This window comes from Danio rerio, chromosome 1, assembly GCF_052040795.2.
Source record: "Danio rerio strain M-AB ecotype USA chromosome 1, GRCz13ab, whole genome shotgun sequence".
Lineage (NCBI taxonomy): Eukaryota > Metazoa > Chordata > Actinopteri > Cypriniformes > Danionidae > Danio > Danio rerio.
The window spans coordinates 22,512,091-22,534,677 of record NC_141021.1 but is presented as its reverse complement, the minus strand read 5'-3'; the positions used below and the strand labels follow the sequence as shown (position 1 = coordinate 22,534,677).

The 22,587-nt window shown below is 35.4% G+C and overlaps 1 protein-coding gene and 1 long non-coding RNA gene across 9 annotated transcripts in view; one reads left to right on the top strand and one right to left on the bottom strand.

Annotated features, from left to right (window-relative positions):
* Positions 1-6,242: 6,242 nt before the first annotated feature.
* The window catches only part of rapgef2a (Rap guanine nucleotide exchange factor 2a), a 66,061-nt gene continuing 49,716 nt past the window's right edge, over positions 6,243-22,587 (top strand). For all 8 annotated transcript variants that reach the window (XM_087237085.1, XM_087237081.1, XM_087237086.1 and 5 more), the window contains exon 1: positions 6,243-6,922. In XM_087237085.1, coding sequence (XP_087093211.1) covers positions 6,839-6,922 — 84 coding nt within the window. In that variant the 5' untranslated portion in view covers positions 6,243-6,838. The remainder of the gene's footprint in view (positions 6,923-22,587) is intronic.
* On the bottom strand, positions 14,780-20,891 carry LOC147846803 (uncharacterized). The gene is made up of 3 exons (XR_015476543.1): positions 16,206-20,891; positions 15,185-16,067; positions 14,780-15,061 (listed from the first exon to the last, which is right to left on the bottom strand). It is a non-coding gene; the product is annotated as an uncharacterized LOC147846803 (long non-coding RNA).

Sequence of the window (22,587 nt, the reverse complement as noted above, 5' to 3'; positions counted from 1 at the left end):
TTCATTTTCTTTTGAGCTTAGTTCCTTTATTAATCAGGGGATGCCAACGCCGACTTATTTAGCTATGTTTTACGCAGCGGATGCCCTTCCAGCTGAAACCCAACAACTGGAAAACACCCATACAGTCTTTCACACAAACACCTATATTTCTTTGGACTGTGTGGGAAACCGAAGCACCCAGAGGGAACCCATGTTAACACGTCAGAACACAAACTCCAAACAGAAATGCCAACAGACCCAGCCTGGGCTCAAACCAGCTATCTTCTTGCTGTGAGACGACAGCACTACCTACTGCGCCATTTAAATTGACAATCTAAAAATGAACATACTTCGTTTCGTTTAAGTTTGTGTAAATGTAAGTCTTGTATCCGTAAATCTGTTCATTACATTTTAAAACTTGAATAAAGTTATTTTTAAAGGTTTTGGAAAAACAGCACAAGCATTTATTTTTCAGTTTTCCACATACAATGAAAGTCAATGGGGTCCAGTATTGTTTTTGACCCTGCTGGCTTTCATTGTGCTGACGAAAACATTTCTCTTGTGTTTCACTGAAGAAAGAAACTCATGCAGGTTAGGAACAGACATATTTCCACCCCGTCCCTGTTGTGCACAATACGAGTCACATTACAATATGGCTGGTGGCATTGTGTGAACACTCCAATATGCTATTTTGGAAATTTTGCAGGTGTTTGTTTGTGTTTCCTCAAGCACTGCTGCTATGTGCTTACCTTGAGAGACCAATTCATTTGGACAGAGGAGTGACAACAGCTGTTGAACAACAGAATCATACACACACACACACACACACACACACACATCAAGCGTTAATTAATGTAAGCACAGATGCTTTTAAGAAGCTTCACTGAAGTGAATTCCCTATCCTTCAATCACTCCGTGAGTGTATATTTATACAAAACATACCTTTGTTTTCCCCTAAAGCAATCATTATTCCACCATTACTGAGAGTATCTCAGAATAACGATGAAGGTGCCAAACCACTTATGTTTGCATAATCGTGCCAGGATGGAGGGGAATGGTGCTCCTAAAGGTGAGTGTTGTGTTTGCATACAGGATGACAAAATGAGATTTCCTGCTGAGTGTCTTTTGGTTAAAGATGTAGCTACATTACAGCATGAGTAAAGATTTGAAACAGTGCATGAACAGTGAGCATACAACCGCAGCCATAAATCTAGGCGCCTATATATACACTTTCACACCGGCACACACACACCCATGTTTTCATAACGTAGGTTTAACCATCTGGCCATATAGATTAGGTAGATAAAACAGCAATATTTTCAGCACTTCTTTGTTGCTAGGGGAACCGAACACTTGCTGTTAGTCACAGACATCTAACACCCATCCTTGTAGCGGTAATTAGTGCCCTATATAGATCTTTCGACGCGCATGCAAGTGACCCTTATTTCTGTTAGGATCGTCACACGAGTGAGAGAATGTCACTCTGTCTGCCATGTTTTTTTCTTTTTCCCCCTTCACGTCTCTCATCCCCCTTTGCTCTTTTCTTTGTTTGTAATTGTATCTGAACTCTTTTGTTGTGTGTATTTTTTCATGACCTTGTGATTGACATGACTCCACTTTTCCACCGAAGTATGTTAAAGTGTGAGTGCTTTAAAACACCCTGTTTATGTAGACTTAGATTGAAGCGTTGCATCACATCTGAGTAGGCGTGTGTGATGTCTGATTTGTTTTTTCTGGGCGCATAAGTGAATCCTGAATAAATTCTGGATGTCTTTTATTGCACAATAATAGGGAGCTGGTGTTTTGCTAAAAATGAGAATATAATCAGGCTATACTGCAACACTAATCCTTAAATATCCCCAATTTAATGCTTCCTAATAGACAATTTCATGATTCAATAAAAAAAATCTGACTTTTAAAAACCGAGAACAACTTTAAATGGCTTAATATGTTAGTTGTTTATTTCACTTCATTTGGGAGGACATTTTCAAGGTTTTGGCCACAATGACAAAATTAATCCTATATTTGAAGAGTTCAAATGCAAAAAGTGCCATCTGAAAATTTCTTCTGAATCTAGCATTTTTCTCAGCTTCATGTTTGTGTTCAGATATTTTAGTTTAAATGTCATAAAAAGAACATTAAGGTGAAATTTCTGAACATACACTCATTTTAGACAAAGAGTTCAGGTGGTTGTTTCATCAGAACTCATTTTATTCTGTGTTATATTGGGACTTTTAATAGGCAAATCTATTTTCGTACTATAATAAATGAGCATTTTCACTTGCATGCATTCCTCACTGCATTCTCAAATTATTTTTATAAATGTGTACACATTTTAAAAGTTAAAATCTACAAACATTTTAAGAAAGAATTAATTTTGTGGGAGTGTTGTCAGTCTGTGTTTATGGTTGCGCTCCAGAAAACATGAGATGCTTGGTCATTTAATTAATTAAAGAACACCATTTCAGCATAAAATAAGGACAAAATATTATGAGGCTGGGCCATCAGGACAAAATAAATCCTATATTTGAAGAGTTCAAATGCAAAAAGTGCCATCAGAAATGTTCTTCTAAAACATTTCTCAGCTTCCCATGTTTGTGTTCAGATATTTCAGTTTAAGTGCCAAGAAAAGAATATATAAGCTACTATTTTCATTAAAATGAAATTACTGACAACACAAGAGTCTGAGAAAAATTCTCATTTTAGACAAAGAGTTCAGATGGTTATTGCATCAAAACTCTTTATTTATTCCATGTTATGTTGGGACTTTTAATAGACAAACCTATTTTTGCACTGTAATAAATTAGTATTTTCACATGCATGCATTTCTCATCATCTGAATTGAAATATATGGTTGTTTAACCATTTGAAGGTTCTGACAAATTCTTTGGGGAAGTAATAACGTTGGTTCTATAGCATCTTCTAAAAATATATATGTTTGGGACCCTTTATTTTAGTTTAGTGGAAAAATGGTTCTTCTAGGTAATCACTGCTATATTATTCATTCATTCATTTTCTTTTCAGCTTAGTCCTTTATTAATCTGGGGTCACCACAGCGGAATGAACCGCCAACTTATCCAGCACATGTTTTACGCAGCGGATGCTTTTCCAGCTGCAACCCACCTCTGGGAAACATACACACTCATACACTACGGACAATGTAGCCTACCCAATTCGCCTGTACCGCATGTCTTTGGACTAAGGGGGAAACTGAAGCACCCAGTGAAAACCCATGCAAATGTGGGGAGAACATGCAAACTCCACAGAGAAACGCCAACTGACCCAGCCGAGGCTCGAATTAGTGAACTTCTTGCTGTGAGGTGACAGCACTGACTACTGCGCCACTGCGTCATCTTATACTGGTTTATGTCTTTTCTATATGGCACATTCTGCCAGAAAACTACATTTATCTGTTCCTGAAATAAAAACACAAACACAGTGAATAAAAAGTATTTTTTCATCCCATTTTTTTTAAATGGCTGATGGTTGATTTCTGTGAGCTGCTCTGTAATGGAATATGTCAATCATTTGGGTCTCAGATTTTTTTTCTTTATTAAAAACTACAAATTTGCAAACCCTGTTATTGTCCTTGTCCTCAGCCCAATTGAACCTACATGTGTATTTTTGGCACGTTCAAATCAAGACTGAAAACACATCTGTTTTCCTTTACTAGCACTGTGCTATGTCCGACAGATCACATTATTATGTCTTTCTTTTCTTTTTCATTCTTTTATAACCTGTTTAACACATTCTAATCTGTTTTTGACCACTTTTATTATTATGTTTTTATTTTCTTATTCTGGTCTCTTTTATTTCTGTTTATGTAAAGCACTTTGAATTGCCACTGTATATGAAATGTGCTATAAAAAAAAAACTTGCCTTGCCTTACAGCTTTATTAGTTTTGCTATGCTAAACTGTTATTTAGAGAAAAATTTAGAGTCTAAGTTCTTATCATAAATTGATTTAAAATCATGAAATTATTTTAAAAAATCTACAAATAAACACTATTTTACAATTGTACCCATGTATCTGTCAGTCCCGTCACATTTGCATTAAATGTAACATAAAATGTGTGCAATACACCTTTAAGGCTATGGCTCGGAAGTGACATCATTTGACAAAGAAGTAGCTGACAGTAATCAAGGATGTGTTCTGTCATTAAATTTTATGAAATTGTGCTTTGTTTTTGTATGAATTGTATTTATTTATTAATTTTTTTTGAGGATGGCAAGCTAAAGTCAGGCTCTGTCACATTTTTATAAGCGAAAATGCATGTTTCTGGTTGAATGTCCCATAGCTCATTTTTGGTAGTTTATTTATAGTTATTTTTGTCTATAAATCCTAATAAAATAGTATAGATTAAATGACCTCTGGACATTTTTTCAAACTTTGTCAGGTTTGTCATCTAGTAGCAATATTAGCTGAATACATTAATGAAATAACAACTGACACTGAACAGCAATAAATAGGCTAAAGTATAGTGAAAATAATCAAACAGGAAATAGACACACTGTAGTCCGAGTTCTAGTTAAAAATACAATCCTCTGTGGTGTCTTTGTGTTCATCATTATGAGTGTATTTTGGTCAAATGAAATGTCGTATTCTCTGCAGATGAGTAAGTTTTTAGATTTCACCGCATCTGAATTACACTTCCATGTTATTTACCTGTCACGTGTTAAGCTAAAATCAGAAAGAGAGAGTAAACAAGTTACATTTCTAAAAGTTGACAGAAAATTTGTATACATTTAAAAGCTAAAATGTACAAACATTTTAAGGAAGAATTAATTTTGAGGGAGTTTTGTCAGTCTGTGTTGATAGTTGAGCTCCATAAAACCTGAGATGCTTGGTCAGTTAATGAATTAAATAACACCATTTCAGAATAAGAGGATAATTCTGTTCACAGCAGAACTGTTACTATGAGAAAGAACCATTTAAGAATCATCTCTTTTGCAAGAGTTTTTACATAATGTAAAATTATGTATTATTTATATAAAAAGCACAAACCTTCTGCCCTTTATTACACCTCTTAAATTTTGTGAGCGACTGGTGGCCTCATACTAACTAGCGTTCACTCAATGTACTGCATTCTAGCGTACTCTGCTGGACGTTTAAGGTACTAAACGGAATTGTCAATTAAAAAAAATATTCATGAATGAAAATATACAACCACAATCAGGAGATCAATATAAAAGAGTTATATTAACTGCAGAAAGAAAAAAAACTTACAAAACAAAGAAAGGGGTAAGTAAATTACAAGTGTAAGATAATTAATAAATTAAGAGCATTACAGGAAAGCTATCTAAATCAAATCAAAGTCAATAGACTACAGTTCTTCAATAGAACCAAAAATCTGACACATTTTTATGTCAACATATTTTGAAATTAACGTGTTAACCAGATATATTTTATGCAATATTTGAAAGTGGATTTCTTTAGTTTTATTAGGAAGAAAGTGTTTATGAGGCAACAACTAAGCTTTTCTCCAGTCTATATTATTAATTAATGCAACTCAAGAACCATTTGATGAAACATGTTTGCTCTTCATTTGTATCATTTGTTGTTTCCAGATAAATAAGCTGTATTTTCAAACCCTTACAAAAACTATCGCAACATTTTCAAAATACTTAAGTCTGTATGATTTATGAACCATTTTCAAAATAAACTAATTAAAAATCCCCCACTACTTCAGAAATTGCACAGCATACTGTTGCAAAAAATAGAATATATATATATATATATATATATATATATATATATATATATATATATATATATATATATATATATATATATATATATATATATATATATATATATATATATATATATATAATCTTATTTTTTTATATCTTTTTGTAATTTATATACCATTACTTTCCCTAAACCCTATGAAATGAGGACAGGAGAAGAGGGTAAAATTATGTGAAATATCAGTCAAGGTGTTAAAATTTTTTATTTGTATTTTCAACATGTATTATATTACAATAATCATTGATTTGACATAAGATTATGTACGTTGGCTTGAACTTAAATCTTTATTCGTTTATATATATATATATATATATATATATATATATATATATATATATATATATATATATATATATATATATATATTTATATATCAAATGTTTTTTTTAATTTTAACCCAACAAAACTATTTTAAAATGAATCTACCTCGACGTTCCAATAGTGTCCACTGGAGGCGCTACAGGTCCGCTGTTTAATTCTTACTTCATCTCTTGTGAATCACAGCGTTGTCACCGGTCCAGTTTCACCCCGCCCGTCCGCTTGGAGTCTGTCGCACAGTCGCTATGGACGCACGTCACTTAGTTAAACTACCCGCACTTGGGATATCATCTGTTTATTGCAGGCTCTTCGACTGAGGAGGAGACCCGCCGGACGCGGAGTGATGAACAGCGACCCCGAAACTACGGAGTTTGCGTTTGTAACGTTATATCCGTGAACCTCCATCTGGACACAAGAGACTGCCAGACATTTCTGGACGTTTTAGTTGCTAATTAGTTGCTTCAGTGATGTTACTCGACACAGATGTGGTTCTGTTACACTATCATCTTTTCGCTGTCTATGGGAAAAGATTATTGAGCGCTATAAACTTTTAACTTTGTATTTGTGCTCTGTAACTGTGACGTCGCTAAGAGGATCTACTGTTAACGTTACCCGAGCTCTGTACTCAACTCCAGACCGGGGCTCGAAACCCGGCCCGCTTCGAGACATTTTTTTTGTCATTTAGGGAACTTAAGGAGTGTTACAAATGACTACTTTTTAAAAAAATGAGTCGAAATCGCTAGAGGAAATGAACGAGCGTATATAAAGGAGATCTATTGTTACATGTGAATGCACGCGGACAGAATGGCGTCATATGTGGACAATAGTTTTCGGCACGCGATCATGAAGATCCCAGCCGACAGGACGCAACAGGTATGAGACATACTACTGTATTAATGCTGCCTAAATAGGGAACAAACGCAGTTTGCTGCTACACAATAACTAAAGTGTCAGTTTAGGGAAGTAGTGTAAATGAATCGATGTAAACAATCCAAACTGACTTTAAAACGTCTCAGTGCAACAGTTTTAGTTGTGTTGCAACGCCCAATTTAGTTATAACTTTACAACTAAAAGCTTGCACAACTCAAGCTGAAATACAACTTCTCAATAAATTGGTCCATACATTGGTGTAGCAGTCGATTCTGTTCCCGGTTTACTCAGTCTAGGCTGACTCACATAAAAAAATGTCTCAAAGGTATGTTTATACGACTTACGCTGACTTGCATCTCAGAAAGTTTGTTTATACACTAATAAATGAATTGTGCAACTCAAGCTGCTTTAGAACATCTCAACATATGGATTTAGATTTATAAATTAAAATGTTTTAGTTTATAAAACTAGAAAGTTGTTTATACAACTGAAGCTAACTTACAACTTCGCAACAAGACCATTTATATAATCCAAGCTGACTTACAAAGTCTTCTGTCTCAATATTGTTTACACAACTAGAAAATAGTTTGTGCAACTAAAGCTCGCTTAAAACATCTCGATTCAATTGCTTGTTAAACTCAGCCTGACATTCAACAGTGTCTGAATAATTTGGTTTATAAAACTAGGAAACTGCTTATGCATGTAAATTTGACCTGAAACATCAATATATCTATGTATGCCAATAGAAGACAAAGTGTTACGCAATGGTTTATACAACACAAGACGAGTTTATACATCTAAAACTGACTTGAAATATCTCCAGGAAATAGTAAGACATTTTCATACACCGTTGACTTGAATTCTCAGACATTGGATACATAGTTTCATTTAGACCAGCTTGTATAAAGGCGCCAAGTAATTTTGGTCATTTGTGGTGTCTCTTTAGTATGTAACCAAAACAAAGTCAAGCGTCTTACTGTTTTGTTCCACATTTCTGCTCAGTTTTGTTGTAATCAGAGCCACAAGGTTTTTTTAAAGCATTGCTTAATATAGTCTCACTCATCAGAGCTAGACCTTGTCGCTGCGGTATTTCAGACGTATATTACTCATCTGTCGGAAAGGACTATTTCCTCACCATGCCCTGCAGTCCAGACTAGATCATCCTCATTTAAACCAGCTGCAATAAACAAAGGTCACAGCACCATTTAGCTCCAGACCACAAGCTCATTAGAGTTTCAACTTTGTAAACTACTAGCATTGTTTGAATGTCTGCGCACTCTGAAACTCCTGCCTGTGGCCACGTAAAAAGGCATTTGAGTTCTTTGTGTGAGACCTCTGGTTTGTGCGTTGTGGACCAAGGAATTTAATGAATCAAAGGAATGTGAGGAATGTAGTTTATAGTGTGGAGCCTTCAGTTTTGGACCCCTGTGTACTTCCATGAAGAATTAAAGCTGTTTGTTTAGGAAATTCATGTTTTGTTTCTTATAAGCGTAATATCAGTCCAATAGGAATACTCTAGCTATAGAAAGGATTATAGATCAGACTCTGGCACCTCTGACTCCCAGGAGTCTCAGGCCCTGTTTGCACTAATATGTTTTAGTTTTAAAATGCTGAAGTTTTCCTATGGTTGCGCCTTCTGTCCAAACTACCCCAGATAATTTTGAGCCATGAAAACGGAGCGTTTTTGAAACGCTAGAGAGGCTGTTTTGGTTTCAAAATGCTGCTGCTGTGTCTCAACGTGGTTTGAGGTAAACAGAGACATTGAAAAATGAGTAGGGCTTTTTCCTCAGTATTAAGTGCACCAAGTTCAGTCTTGCACCCTTTCTTAAGTTCAGACTTTGAAAGTTAGATATAGAAAACAAACTCCCGAGGACACTTTGGGTAAAAACACACTACTTTATAACGTTATTCACACCACACTGGCTACGTTGTTTCACTATCTTAAAAATAAAATGAAAACATGATATAAGGAACTGCCTATTTTTATTGTGATATAACTTAACTGACACTAAATATGTTGTTGCTATGTGTAGCTGCATATTTATATGACTGTCATCTTCACTGTGTACACATTTATAACAAAACGGAGCCTAAAACATAACTGCCTCCTTTGATTCTCTGTGAAAAATATGAAACACACCTTCTGTTTTGCTGAATTTCAGTTTTAATAATCAATAATGGCCATTATAAAAGTATAACTTACAATAGGTTTATACTGTATGGGTAATAAAGGCAAACAGTCAGTCTTGTGCAGAGTAAGTGTACGTGGTCACATTAATTAATATATCAACTTCTCTTTGCGCTCTGCCAAAACAAGTTACCTGTGAACAAGTAATAACAAGTAATAGATGCGCTGCTCTCACCTGGTGAGGTGTGCTCAAAGCACCCGCTGACTGCCTGGAGTTCAGACGTGCGCATACGCAGCAGCGCATGCCAGAGTGTGTGTGAGTGGTTGCATAATGTGCGTTTTTAGCAGTGTAGTGTGGACAGAGGAACGCCAGTGTGGATGTGGATCATTTTCATTCTAAAACACTTTTTAAAACTAAAATGTTGAAGTGTAAACTAGAGCTGAGAGACACCCAGAAACCACTGTGTAAAGCTGACAAAGCCCAGTGTGACTTAAATGAAGAGATAAGAACTAACACTGTAAGGGCACATTTGATCTTGTAAACTACCTTTTTGCATAATTAAATAATTACATTTGCATGTCTGACTGGGCTAATGACCAAAATGTTGTTCAAGTCTGGCAGGAATTGATCTATTAGGTACCGTTATGTGCTTATAACAAGTACATTTTTAAAGTTTTCTGTAGGATTTTTTAGTAGTAAAATGTTTTAGAAACAACTTTAAATGAGTGTTAGCGCAATGATAAATAGGGAATAATTAAGCTAGTTCACTTGCTGAGAGGTTTTAATATGTTATTCACGTGGGGCCTCGTGGTAATCAGATTAGCATGGTAAAGTATTTTGGTCAAGGACCAGCTGCATTACTGCTAAAGCTTTTTTGTTTTCTCTGTGTTTCACATAATATTCTTGTATTAAAGTAATTAATGAGTCAAAAGGTGATGTTGACAAATGTTCACTAGACCATTTATATTTTATTGTGGTTAGATATAGACTATGTATATCGGTTAGTCACTAACTGTTGTGTCAAAATACATCCAATTTGCTAATAGAATTGCATCAGAAGTGATGAAAACCTCATGTATTTGTCATGATTGATGATTAATTCTCATACGTGGTTTAGTTGCCATGCTGCCCACAATGAGAGCGGAAAACCGCATTGAACCTTACATTTTGACTGCGTCTGACATAACATTCTCATGACTCTGGTGTTAAACGTGTGTCTTTGCGTGCATGTAGACGGAAGTGTGTTTGTGTGCCGTTTTCTCTTATCCATTTGTAAACATTTGAGGATATTGAAGCTTTGGCCTCACTAGAGACTCCTTTCTCTTCTTAGTTATGTAACCAATTGTCTGTTTTCCCGGCCAGTTATTATGTTTATAAGCCTGTTATTTCCATGAGCACACACACATACTAGAGCAAGTGTGTGTGCAACAGGGACTTGAGAGTTTTAAGGTGTTACTTCCCCATGTAATGACCCCGGCCTTGTTGTGCTTGCTTGTGAGAGCAACAGGAAAAGAGCTGAAGAATGAGATGTACTCCGATAGGAAAGGAGTAGAAGAAAGAGAGGAAAAGGGTAAAGGAGAGACCAGCAGAAAAGAGAAAACAACTTTTACACACCTAACTAAACAACAGAAGTCTTTAAACTTTAGTGTTTATTGTTAATTGGGTTGTAATTCTAAGGAATAAGTGGGGCTAATGAATCTGAATCGGACGTCCTAACACACGTCTTGCGCTTCAGACTGGTGTGTTTATGATAATGCATTTAAATGAAAATAGTATGATAAATAAAATGCTAGTTTCCAACATCAAGCAGCATAAGGAGTTGTTTTGTACGGCTAAAAAAAAAATCAGTGGAAGTGAATGAGACCGGAAGTCTGGATTACCGTGGCCATGCCTGGTTACAGTGGCCATTAGGATTGACTAATATGGTTATTGCTGATGTAGCACATTAGGGCAGTAATAGTATATCACAGTAATGGTATATGCAATATCCATATCACAGAGAAGTGCAATAAATGGAACAAATTTTAAGTGCAGAGCATTTGTGTGCTTGCTACATAGGTTGTTTATCCAAATCTCACTTATCAGATGGGGCCTTTGCTACCTTCATCTCCACCTCTACAGCAAGTGCTTTTAGATGAAAATAGAGGTAAAAAAATGCTAATGCTGGGAGAGGAGAACAACAATTTTGCTGCCAATTGGAGTGTTTTAAGGTGTTCATTTTATTTAGATGTAAGCAATAGATATATAGAGGTAAATCTAATCTGTTTATTTTAGTAAGATCATTAAATAAATATATATTTTTATTGCTGATAAAATAGCATTTTAAATGGGCCTTAAAAGGCTTAGTTGTGTTTATGGGGTGTAAAACAATGTGTGCTTGTGCTTTATTTGTAAAACAGTCCTCTTATTTTTTATCTGTATCATATTTTTGAGTTACTCCAAAGGCCAACCTTCTACAGGCTCTGATTTGTCAGCTAACATAATGTCTTGTGATTTGCGAAATGGTTCCACATCACCAGGAAATGTCACGCCTTTTGCTGTCGTCTGTTGTGTAAATAATGTCAAGGCAGCCATATTACTTTGAGCCTGAATCAGAGACGGTAAATGAAGAGGACACCGCTAAAGCTCATGCATTGTCTCTAAAATAAAATTTGACAAGTCTTTCAAATATATTTGTGTTATACGCATGTGTAAGTAATACAAATGTACACATATCTTTTGTGAAATCAAGTTATTATTATTTCATTTTATATTTTATATTTTTAATTTTTAAAGTTTTAAGTTTTAGCATTTTACATTCAAACATGTTGTTTGTTCAGACAGCTACATTACACGCATAAACTAAAGTTTAAAATATGATAGCGTATTGGACCACCCCTTTAAAGTTAGTTCTATTTGTAAGAAATATCGTTATCGCATTACTCAAGAACAATATTGCATGTTTTCCTGGTATCATGCAAAAAAAAACTTGCTTGATCAGCTCTATTTAGAAAGAATTCATTCATTTAGACTGATTGGCATTATTCTGGTATTATTCTGGATTATTATTGGGAGAACAGAAATAATATTTTACATTACAGTATTCAGGTACAGAAATTGAATAATCAAATCTAAAAAAGCACTGTATAGTTTTCGTTGTATAAATAAATTAAATACAACTTTAGTGGCTCCACATATTTGTGTTCTGAACTGTGGCTCTTGGTAAACTATAATCTCAACATATAAACTCAACATTGCACTTCCTGCGATGTAACAATTACAGATGTGCACATTGTGATATCGATGCTGAAAAGATGTATTGTGCAGCCCTGCATTTTTGTTTAGTTGATTTGTTTGATTCTTTTCATAAGCTTCAAAAGAGCATGTCTCATGTGCTTCAACGCGGAACAAATTCCTCCAAAAATGAATTTCATAGTCTTCTCTTCTCTGAAAAGCTCTATGTGTGCCATAAGTATGACACAAGATTTTTTTTTCCATTGTGCCACATAGAAAAATCTTGACATGCCACCCACACAGATCTCATTATTTCATTTCTTGGATCTACAAAAGTGCTGTTTCCTCTGTATGATGATTAAATGTGGGACATCTGTTTGTCAGGGTTTGCTAAATCTTTCAAGTTTGCTGATGTGTTGGAAACAGGCATCAGATCTCAAAAGAAACATCTGCTCAGATTACTTTTGATTTATTATGTGTGTTGTAGTCTTTGTTAAGAGGCTTGGTGAGTATTGAGAACAAAAAAACAAGAGAGTTTTAAAGAATTTGAGCTCTTCAGTGAGCACATGTATACCTGGTTACTCATTAACTGGATTTTTAGTGCTTTCGCTACCATTAAATAGAAAATGTGACAGTTTTTTTTTGCAAAATGTAAACTTTTGAAAAGAAAAGCCCTTATAGTTTCATGAGAGAAGCAAACATTGTATGGTCTAAATGTACTTTTGTGGCATTGTGTAAAAAATGAACTTTGAAACAGATTTGCATTCTTCTGAAACCCATTAGCATTGCAGTTTCATAACAATAGCTTCATTTCCTCCCTCTAGGCTGTTTTTGTGTAGTAGTGAATTAGTGAGTGAGGCTTGCTGAAATGCTTTTTTGAGAAATTCAGTCACATGTTGTTTCAGTTTTAAGAATGAAACGCTTCTGAACTGTTATCCTGTTGTTGCCAAAAAATACTTATTTTTTTATTCATCTACTGCTAGCTATTGCTACTGAAAATCATTTTTAAATCGTGTAACATGGGTTAACTTTTTATTTTTGCCCTTATATACATTAGCCATATTTTTAAGAATATGATCTGAAACATGCTGCATTGTGTATTTGGCTGTAAATAATGTAGAGAAGTTAACCTCAAGCAAGCACATAGCACATTTCCACACATGCCAGTAGTTTTGCTTTAAATACATTTGTTTTGACATGTTCATTTACAGTAAATGACACAAAATTTCTGTGTTTTATTTCTTTTTTTAATACTTTTAATACTTTACCTGTGTTTAATGTATAGGCAAGAGTAGGGATTCAACAATGATAGATTTTAATTGTACTATTATAGTGCAAGGTATCATAGTTATCACGGTTAATAGGCATTCATTATTCTCTAAAGACTAGAAAATCACATGAAAACTACTTGCATTGTAATCTGTTGTTTATTGCTGCTCAGTAACTAAATAATACACCACAAAATAATAATAAAAACAAACAATAGTCCATTTCTCTTTGGACTTAAAAATAAGTGAAAAAAAGTTTTTGGCTTTTAAACATAAGTATTTTACACTGAAAATAAATGACAGAACAAGGAATAAATAAGAAAATGTATTTGTCTAACATAAATCTAAGCTATATATTAGCTAAGTATTTCCCTTTTAAAAAGAACAAATGTAGTCAAAGGCTAAAGTCTGAAAGGTACTTTTGATCAATTATACTACAAAATTGTTGTAGTTTTTTTGTCATTGGAGAAGAAATGTGTATATTCCATACAAAGTATGAAGCTGATCGGTCAGTTCTTGTCACATAACTCGCGGTGTGTCTCTCGTGGCATTCTTTTAGCTAGTGTGCCTGAAAAGCATGAGTGGGTCATGCTGTATGTGCATCGCTGCTAATATGCTTACATGCCACACGCCTCCATGTGAAATAATGAATTTGTGCGCGCAAAAGATGGGATATGTGAACGGCCTTTAGTTAATAGCCTCACCATAGTTAAAATTAGCCTTTAATGTAGTGTGTGCCAATTGTGTACAACTTTTAGTTGCAGCAGTTTTGTTTCGTGCCAAAATGCGGTGTTGAGAAGCCTTTGCGATTTATTTTATTTATTTTTAATTTTGAATTTTTTTAATTAACCGTGACGAATTATTCATTCATTCATTGATTTTCTTGTCAGCTTAGTTCAATTCAATTCAGCTTTATTTGTATAACACTTTTACAATGTAGATTGTGTCAAAGCAGCTTCACATAAATGGTCATAGTAACTGGAACAGTGTAGTTCAGTTTTTAGTGTTTAAGTTCAGTTCAGTTCAGTTTAGCTCAGTTCAGTGTAATTTAATCATTACTGAGAGTTCAAACACTGAAGAGCAAATTCATCTTAGTCTCTTAGTCGCTTAGTCTCTTTATTAATCTGGGGTCGCCACAGCGGAATGAACCACCAACTTATCCAGCATGTTTTCACGCAGCGGATGCCCTTCCAGCCGCAACCCACGATTTATTCATTCAGTCATTTTCTTTTCAGTTTAGTCCATTTATTAATCTGGGGTCGCCACAGCGGAATGAACTGCCAACTGTTTCAGCACGTTTTACACAGCGGATGCCCTTCCAGTCGAAACCTATCACTGCAAAACACCCATACACTCTCATTTACACACGTCGACTACAGACAATTTAGCTTACTCAATTCACCTAATGTCTCTGGACTTGAAGGGAAAACCGGAGCACCTGGAGGAAACCCCCGCAAACACGGGAAGAACATACAAACTCCACACACAAATCCCAACTGACCCAGCCGAAGCTCAAACCAGCAACCTTCTTGCTGCAAGGTGACAGCGCTATGCACTGTGTCACTTTGCTGCCCATCGTGATGAATTAAAGCATGATTAATAGTGAAATCGATAATCATTGCATCTCTAGGCAAGGCTTGTTTCCCAGAAAATACACTTAATATTGCATGTGAACAGAAAATCAGATCTTAAATTAGTTGTTAAATATCAATTGAGCAATATGTTGCATGGCTAAGATCTTTTTTAAAAAAAGAACTTGGATGTGTTGGAAAAGTTTTTTTCTTATCATCTTTTTTTTTTTTTTTTTTTTTTTTTTTTTTTACAAATTGTCAGCTGTGATCCATTTACTTCTTTCCCAGTACTTTGGTGACATCATAGGTCAGAAGTGAAGCTGAATTGGAGTATTTTTAGAAAGGGATGTTTCCGTTTTTACCCCTGTTATGCCCATTGAGCATGTGAGTGGGAGCAAGAGTCATTTCTCTGATCCTGACACTTGTTTTTCTGTTCCTCTCTCCCGTTATTAAAGTGATTTGTCAGTGCTGATAAGTACATTAGTACACATTGCTGGATTAATAAAAATGTCTTATCAGCTTTTCAGTTCCTCCTTGCAAGTTCTCTTCAATCCTCTGCATTAATCAGCACACATAAATTCTCCACTTGTCAGAATGTGGGTACAGACATGCACTATTACACATTTGAGTAGAAATACATGACTGCATTATCTACTGTGGGCTTTTTTATATAAATGCATGCTTATTCAAATTAAAATGTGGGCTGGAATGTGAGGGTGTTGTTTGCATGACTTTAGTTCAGGAATGATAGTCGCAGTTTAAGTGTGTGGGATCTCTAGAGTTTTCAGACAAATGTTTCAAATGCTTCTCAAAATGTGCAGTGGTATTGATGCAGTTTTTCTACTTTTCTTTGTGATCTAGGGTTTAAACAATTTGAAACACTTTTCAAATCGATCTAGTGTCCGTCATTCAACAAATTTGTTATCCAGTTATTTAAAGCCATAAAGCTTGCATTCACAGATTTTTGCTTTTTTTTTTTTTTTTTGCTTGCATAACTTTTTCATTCACTCTTATTTATCATCACTGTACTCTGTACAAGATTTTACATTTTATTAAATTAATAGGTGACAGGACACATGGGTTGCTAGTAGGGATGTCAAAAGACGCGGACAATTCGGTATCGGTTCAGTAATAATCATAACCAGTTATTATGTACTGACGTCATTTATCTCGTATGCGTTCTGTCGCGAGGGAGGCGAGCGCGAGTATTAACAACGCTCCAACTACTTAAAACTCATAAACTTTCCAAATTTTCACTGTGTGTGTTTGCTGGATCAATCTTTCGCTGACATTTACAGCAAAGCCCCTATTTCACTGCGATTGAGAGAATGAAAGTGCTCCTTTTCTCTTTATCTCTCTCTCTTTCTCACACACACACACACGTTTGTTTTTGTGAAAAGTGGGGACATTACATAGGTTTCCATTCATTTTATACTGTCCAAACCGTATATTATATTGCCCCCACCCCACCCTACCCCTAAACCCAACCATCACAGGAGACTGTGTGCAGCTTTACTCTGTGATTAAACTCATTCTGTAGGATTTATAAGCATTTTGAGAAATGAGGACGTCACCAATGTCCTCATATTTCACCTCCTTTTTGTAATACCTGTCATACCCATGTCATTATACAGATTTGTGTCCTGATATGTCACAAAAACACATGCACAGTACACACACACACACACTGTGGCCCATTTGACCTGCTGGCATGACTTTTCTTCTCCTCTCGGCTGTTTTACAGCGTTAATTCACGAGCGCGTGTCTGCAGAGTTTTCTCCACCGTGTCTGTCAGATCAGCTGTGATCGCTGTGGCCACCTGCCGCTTATCAGCATCACTCATCTGTAAAGAGCGCAGCGCACAAGAGCCAATCGCAACCATTTTTGTTGAGGGTGTAACCAATCAAAGGGGTGTAAGAGAACTAGACAAGGATCAGAAAGCGAGCTGGATATTTATATTTGTTTATATTATTTGCTAAATGCTCGTGTTGTTTAAAGGTACAGTTCATATATCTGACTGTATTAAATGACAAAATTGTATTACAAATAGTATATAAATATTAATATATTCATACATTTTAATACAAGAATTGCTGTTGTGAAGAAAATATAAAACTGTGTATGAAAAGCATCGTCAATGCACTGTGATGCACCGAGATATCGAATTGAACCGGATCGATGGCATGATAATCGTGACTGAACCGAACCGTGAGACTAGTGTAGGTTCACAGTTCTAGTTGCTAGGTGACCATCAACTGTTTTTTCAGAGGATGACATTGCTGCAAATAGGGTTGCACGTTTACCGGTCCTATGGTAGTATCGCTATATGACTCCAGAAGACTAGAGATGCCACTGTAGTTTGTAAACGATAGTATCCTCATTAACGGTCTATCTACAATAGATAATGTTGCATGTGGAAAAGTCACTAAAATGCTCACACGATTGTGCAAAAATAGACCATTTTGTTTGAATAGTCTTGACGTTTTCAGATGTTTGCTGACATGTCAAACGCACACCTGAATCGGTTAATTTCTGTTCCCGTCAATATGATTTAGTAGCTATCAACTACAACATCGTCTTTAAAAGAACGACTCACAAAGTAAAAATTTGAATTACTTTGGATTGTTACCTGATAAGACTGATAAAAAAAAAAAATTGATGAAAAATATTTTTGACCACCTTGTATAGCCTGTTTTTTTTAAACGCTCTTATTGTAACAAATTTAGTATAATTTGAATCTTTATTGTAATGTTTTTTTGTTGGCCAGTTATCTACAAAATACACCAAAATAATGAATTTTTCAATTATTATGAACTAAATTCCAGTAGACCTATTATAATGTAAAATATATAGTATTTTTGACTATTTTCTTTATAATTAGATTACTGATTCACAATACTATTTGGTATTGTGATACTTAAGCTGATATATTGTATCGTAAGATTAATTAATGGTATTGTGACAACCCTAGCTGCAAATATGATACAAGCTTTATTTATGGAGAACATTAAAAAGCACTGCAGTGTTTTTCTGAGATAACTAGTCTACCCAAATGTGTATGTTCCATATAAAATATGAAGCTGATGGGTCAGTTCTTGTCAGGTGACTCGCGATGTGCTCGGGCATTATAAAGATGTTTTTAGCTGGGTGCATCATGGTAGGCAAAAGTGCTTTGTGCTGCTTTTGCACATCGTTCCCAACTGGCGCATGCCTAAAAAATAACAACTTACACATGGAAAAGATGCAATATGTGAATGGTTTCCATCATTTGCAATATCCGTTGATCTTTTTCTTGCACAAATATGCTGTATTCACCTGATTTGTTGACAAATAGGTTGCGGCTCCATTCCTTGGCAGTTCATGGGGCCTTTTCCTCTTTGCATAGAAACTTTTGCTAGCTTATGGGTTACATGTTGGCGCTCAAGCGACTGAAATGTAACCAAGAGAATAAGGTAATTTTTCAAAATAAATTATTTTTCAAAATAAAAATAATTCAGACTCGGATAACAAATAAAACTAAAATAATTCATGATTTCTTTTGCGGCCCGGTACCAATTGATTGTACTAGTCCGCGACCCAGGGGTTGGGGACCACTGTTCTGAAGAGTTAAACAGTTCTCTGACAAAGTAATTGAATTAAATGTAAAATGCTTGGTCTTCATTGCATAAATAATAAAAGTTATACAAATAGTATAATATTTTTGTGTTTATCAATGCTTTTATTATCTTCATACAGTCACAGGCCTCAAAAACACATACATTTATTAAACTTTTACTCTTTTTACTTGGTCTGCATTGACCACACATCATGTCTATAGTCCGTGTCTCATGTCTACAGACTCTACATTGCACTTACTGCAATGTGACTATTGCAGATTCACACAATGCGATCTTGATGCTGAAATGATGTATTGTGCAGTCTCAACCATAATGATTAAATATGCATTTAAAAATATTAGTTTTCAACTGAAAAAAAAACGCAATTTGATGCAGTTTTAAATCAAGTTTATGAAATAACTTCTATTTAAATATGCAATAATGAACATGTAAAAATTGCAAAATGTTTCCCACAAACTTACAGGCTTGTAATTGCACAAATTATACATTGTATATGTAAAAATAAATAACACGTATCAATCAATAATCACAATAAGTAGCTAGTCAAAGTAGTGCTCTCCTGAAGCTCAAAAACATTTTCTCTAAGCAAAAAAGATGGTATTGTACTAAACAGTTATATGTATATAAACAGGCCATGTTATATCTTTTTTAATTTTAGATTTATTTTTGGCATTTATGCCTTTATTGGGATATGACCATCTGTAGAGAGGAAGCTAAGTTGGCAGACAACCTACATTGGCTTCCAAACACAGTGAATCCAACATGTTCATGCAGTGCACCATAGTTTATATAGATGTAGATTATGAGTGATGATGATATTCATGCAGTGCACCGTTATTTGTATAGACAGAGAATACAAGCAAGTAGAGCTGCAATTAATCGAAAAAAGATCACAATCTCGATTTGGCCCTCTAGACGATCTTAATCCAGCATTTCTACGATTCTGTCAATCATATTTTTATAGTTCATGAGAGATGCAATGTTGACTGCACAAGTCTTTACATTGTTCTACATACGTTGTTCAGCAATGTGGACACCTCCAAATGGAGTTCAAAGAGTCACATGCTGTATTTATAAGATACAATTCACCCCAAAAATGTCATTTCTGTCTTCATGTATTGTATTTGCGACCGCAAAATCACACGTGACGCGAGTTGACCGTCAGCTGTTATCACAGAGAGGGCGTGCGCTTGCTCTGAATGAAGTTTACTTTAGTAAACAGAACCTGCATGGACTGTGAATAACAGGTGATAAAGTTGTAAATAACATTCAGTTTGTCGCACAGAGTGATCGTTTGGAAGCCATGCGGGAAGTGAACCGCTCTTAGCAGTGAAAATGAAACTGAAAGCGCACACAGTGTTGCCAGATGTAGCTGACCGAATCCAGCCCAAAAAGTATCCAAAATACAGAATCCGAAATGCAAAAATACTCACACCCAGTCTTCTGTATTCACAAAAATCATGTCAGTGACAGATTTTAAGCAGAAAATTACAGATTGACACTAACACAATATTTCAACATCTGAATTATCATCAGCATTAATGACCAGGACAAATCTAAAGTCTGTTCAAGTTCACCATTCCAAGTCTATGCAAAATTTAGCAATTTAACCAACAGTACAGCTACACAAAGCCTATCGCTGTTTTACCACATGTTTGAGCATAACAATAATAATAATAGCCCACTCATATTAACCTTCATTTTATACCTACAGAATAGTGAGAAAATCGTGATCTTTATTTTAAGCCAAAAAAAGCGATTCTCATTTTAGCCAGAACTGTGCAGCTCTACAAGCAAGAATAAAGTGTTCATGCAGCACGCCATGATTTGAATAGACCGATATTAGAAGCCATAATACGTTATTCAGCATTATGTTCAGCTGCCGTTTCAAATATGGCTCTCAAAATAATTTCTGTTCATTGTGTTGTTATCATGGTTCTACCCAGCCCCTGACACAAGCTTTTCTTATCTCAATTGCTGCAGTGTTTTGGTGCTATTTAAGAGCTCTTGTCATGGTTCAGGGCCAGTGATTTGTGTGTCAAAAGAAAAAGAACTGATTTAAACTGATTCCGAACACTCCAGCACTCAAACTGACTTGGTGGGGTAAAGGTGTATATCTCAGAGCACTTGGTGTGAGGCTATCAGTGCAGACCATGACGTGCTCACAAGATCAGTCAAATCTCATGAGAGTCATCAGATCTTACTTGAAGTTGATCCATGAGATCTGGCCACACCTCTGTGGGTCTATTGTTAGTCACTTGTTTTCCACCTCTGTATTTATAGAAAGGCTTTTATTTATAATATATTTTAGGGCTCCAGATTCCTACTATCTAGGGGTAGAGGTTCAGATGCTACCAAGTTCTACAGAGGGTAGTACCACACATGTACAGTAGTCATTTTAAATGTTTTCTTGCTCTTAGAAGTGCTGATTTGACTGCTTAATTTGTCAGTAACATTAGCTTGAGTTTGAATTGGTGTATATTAATGTAAAATTACTAGTATAGAATTCACTGGTAAAAAATGGTAACATAATACCATTATACCATTGTCACGGTAAAAAGTAACCTAACTGAAGGGTTTCTGTGGTATTTGTTAAGAATAAAAAATCCTTCTAGACGCTTTATTAATTCAACAGTATAAAAACTACACTGAAAAACAATAACCAATATATATGGGCCATATATATGGGCTTAATTTAAACTAATTAAATTTAGTAATGTTCAACTTAATTAGTTTGTATACATTTTATTTAACAAAAAATAAAGTAAAAATTCCCACAGATATTTGAGGGCTGTTGAGCATGTTCATGAGGCTGGGACACACCAAGCGAATGGTTGGGTGTTGGTGAGCATTAGGGGATTGTTCAGTATCAGTCCTGCTAGTTAGTTTTAGGCTGATTTATACTTCTGAGTGATCGGCGTGACCCACGGCGCCTGCCTTGCGCGTGGCTGTACATTTATACTTCCATATACATTAACACTTCCGAAACGCTAGCTAGAAGTAGGTATTTAACGTTCCTCTGTGTTAAGTTTCTTCGCAGGTGTTTTGTTTTTCCTGAACGCCACTTTATGTGAAAGTAACTGAAGCGCATTCAGATACATTTTTTTTTGAGAGGTGCACAACCGCCACGGCAAGGGATATGTGACTGTGCAAAGGCTGCACCAAACCATACATGTGCACATGACGCTGAAGCATAAATCAGCCTTTAATGTGTTCCACAAGTCTCCTAGTTAGGTTAACATCAGAGAGAGTTGGTCTGATTCAGCATGTAGAATCAGCATTGGCTAAAGAGAGCACTCTTGATTAGTTATTTTGCAGCGAATCAGAGAACGAGAACAAAAACTGAAGTTACGTAACCACCAAGTAAACAGTTCCCAACTAAATCAAGAGGACTTAGAAGTCAACTGTAATTTTGCTACATTTTCAAATATTTGCAATTGTTATGGATTATTCGATGATCAGATATATTTGCTAGAACAAATCCATCTGTAGTGAGTGACAAGTACTTTGATAGTGTTACTAATTGCGGCTTTGTTTATGCTTTGTGTGTGATTGTCGGAAGTTTTGTTTTCTGTTTAAGTGAGAAACCGTCAACACTTTTTTTTTTTTTTTTTCGAATCATCTCCCTTCTTTGCTGCCAACTCCCACCACCTTCTAGTTTCATTTTGGGAAATCATGTTATATACTTGTTACTAGAGCTGCACAATTAATCGTTAAAAGATCGCGATCTCGATTCGACCCCCTAGATGATCTTAATCCAGCATTTCTACGATTCTGTCAATCATATTTTCAAGTTCAGGAGAGAATAAAAGGTGGCTCCACGAGTCTTTTCATTGTTTCACACACGTTGCTCAGTGACACCGACATCTC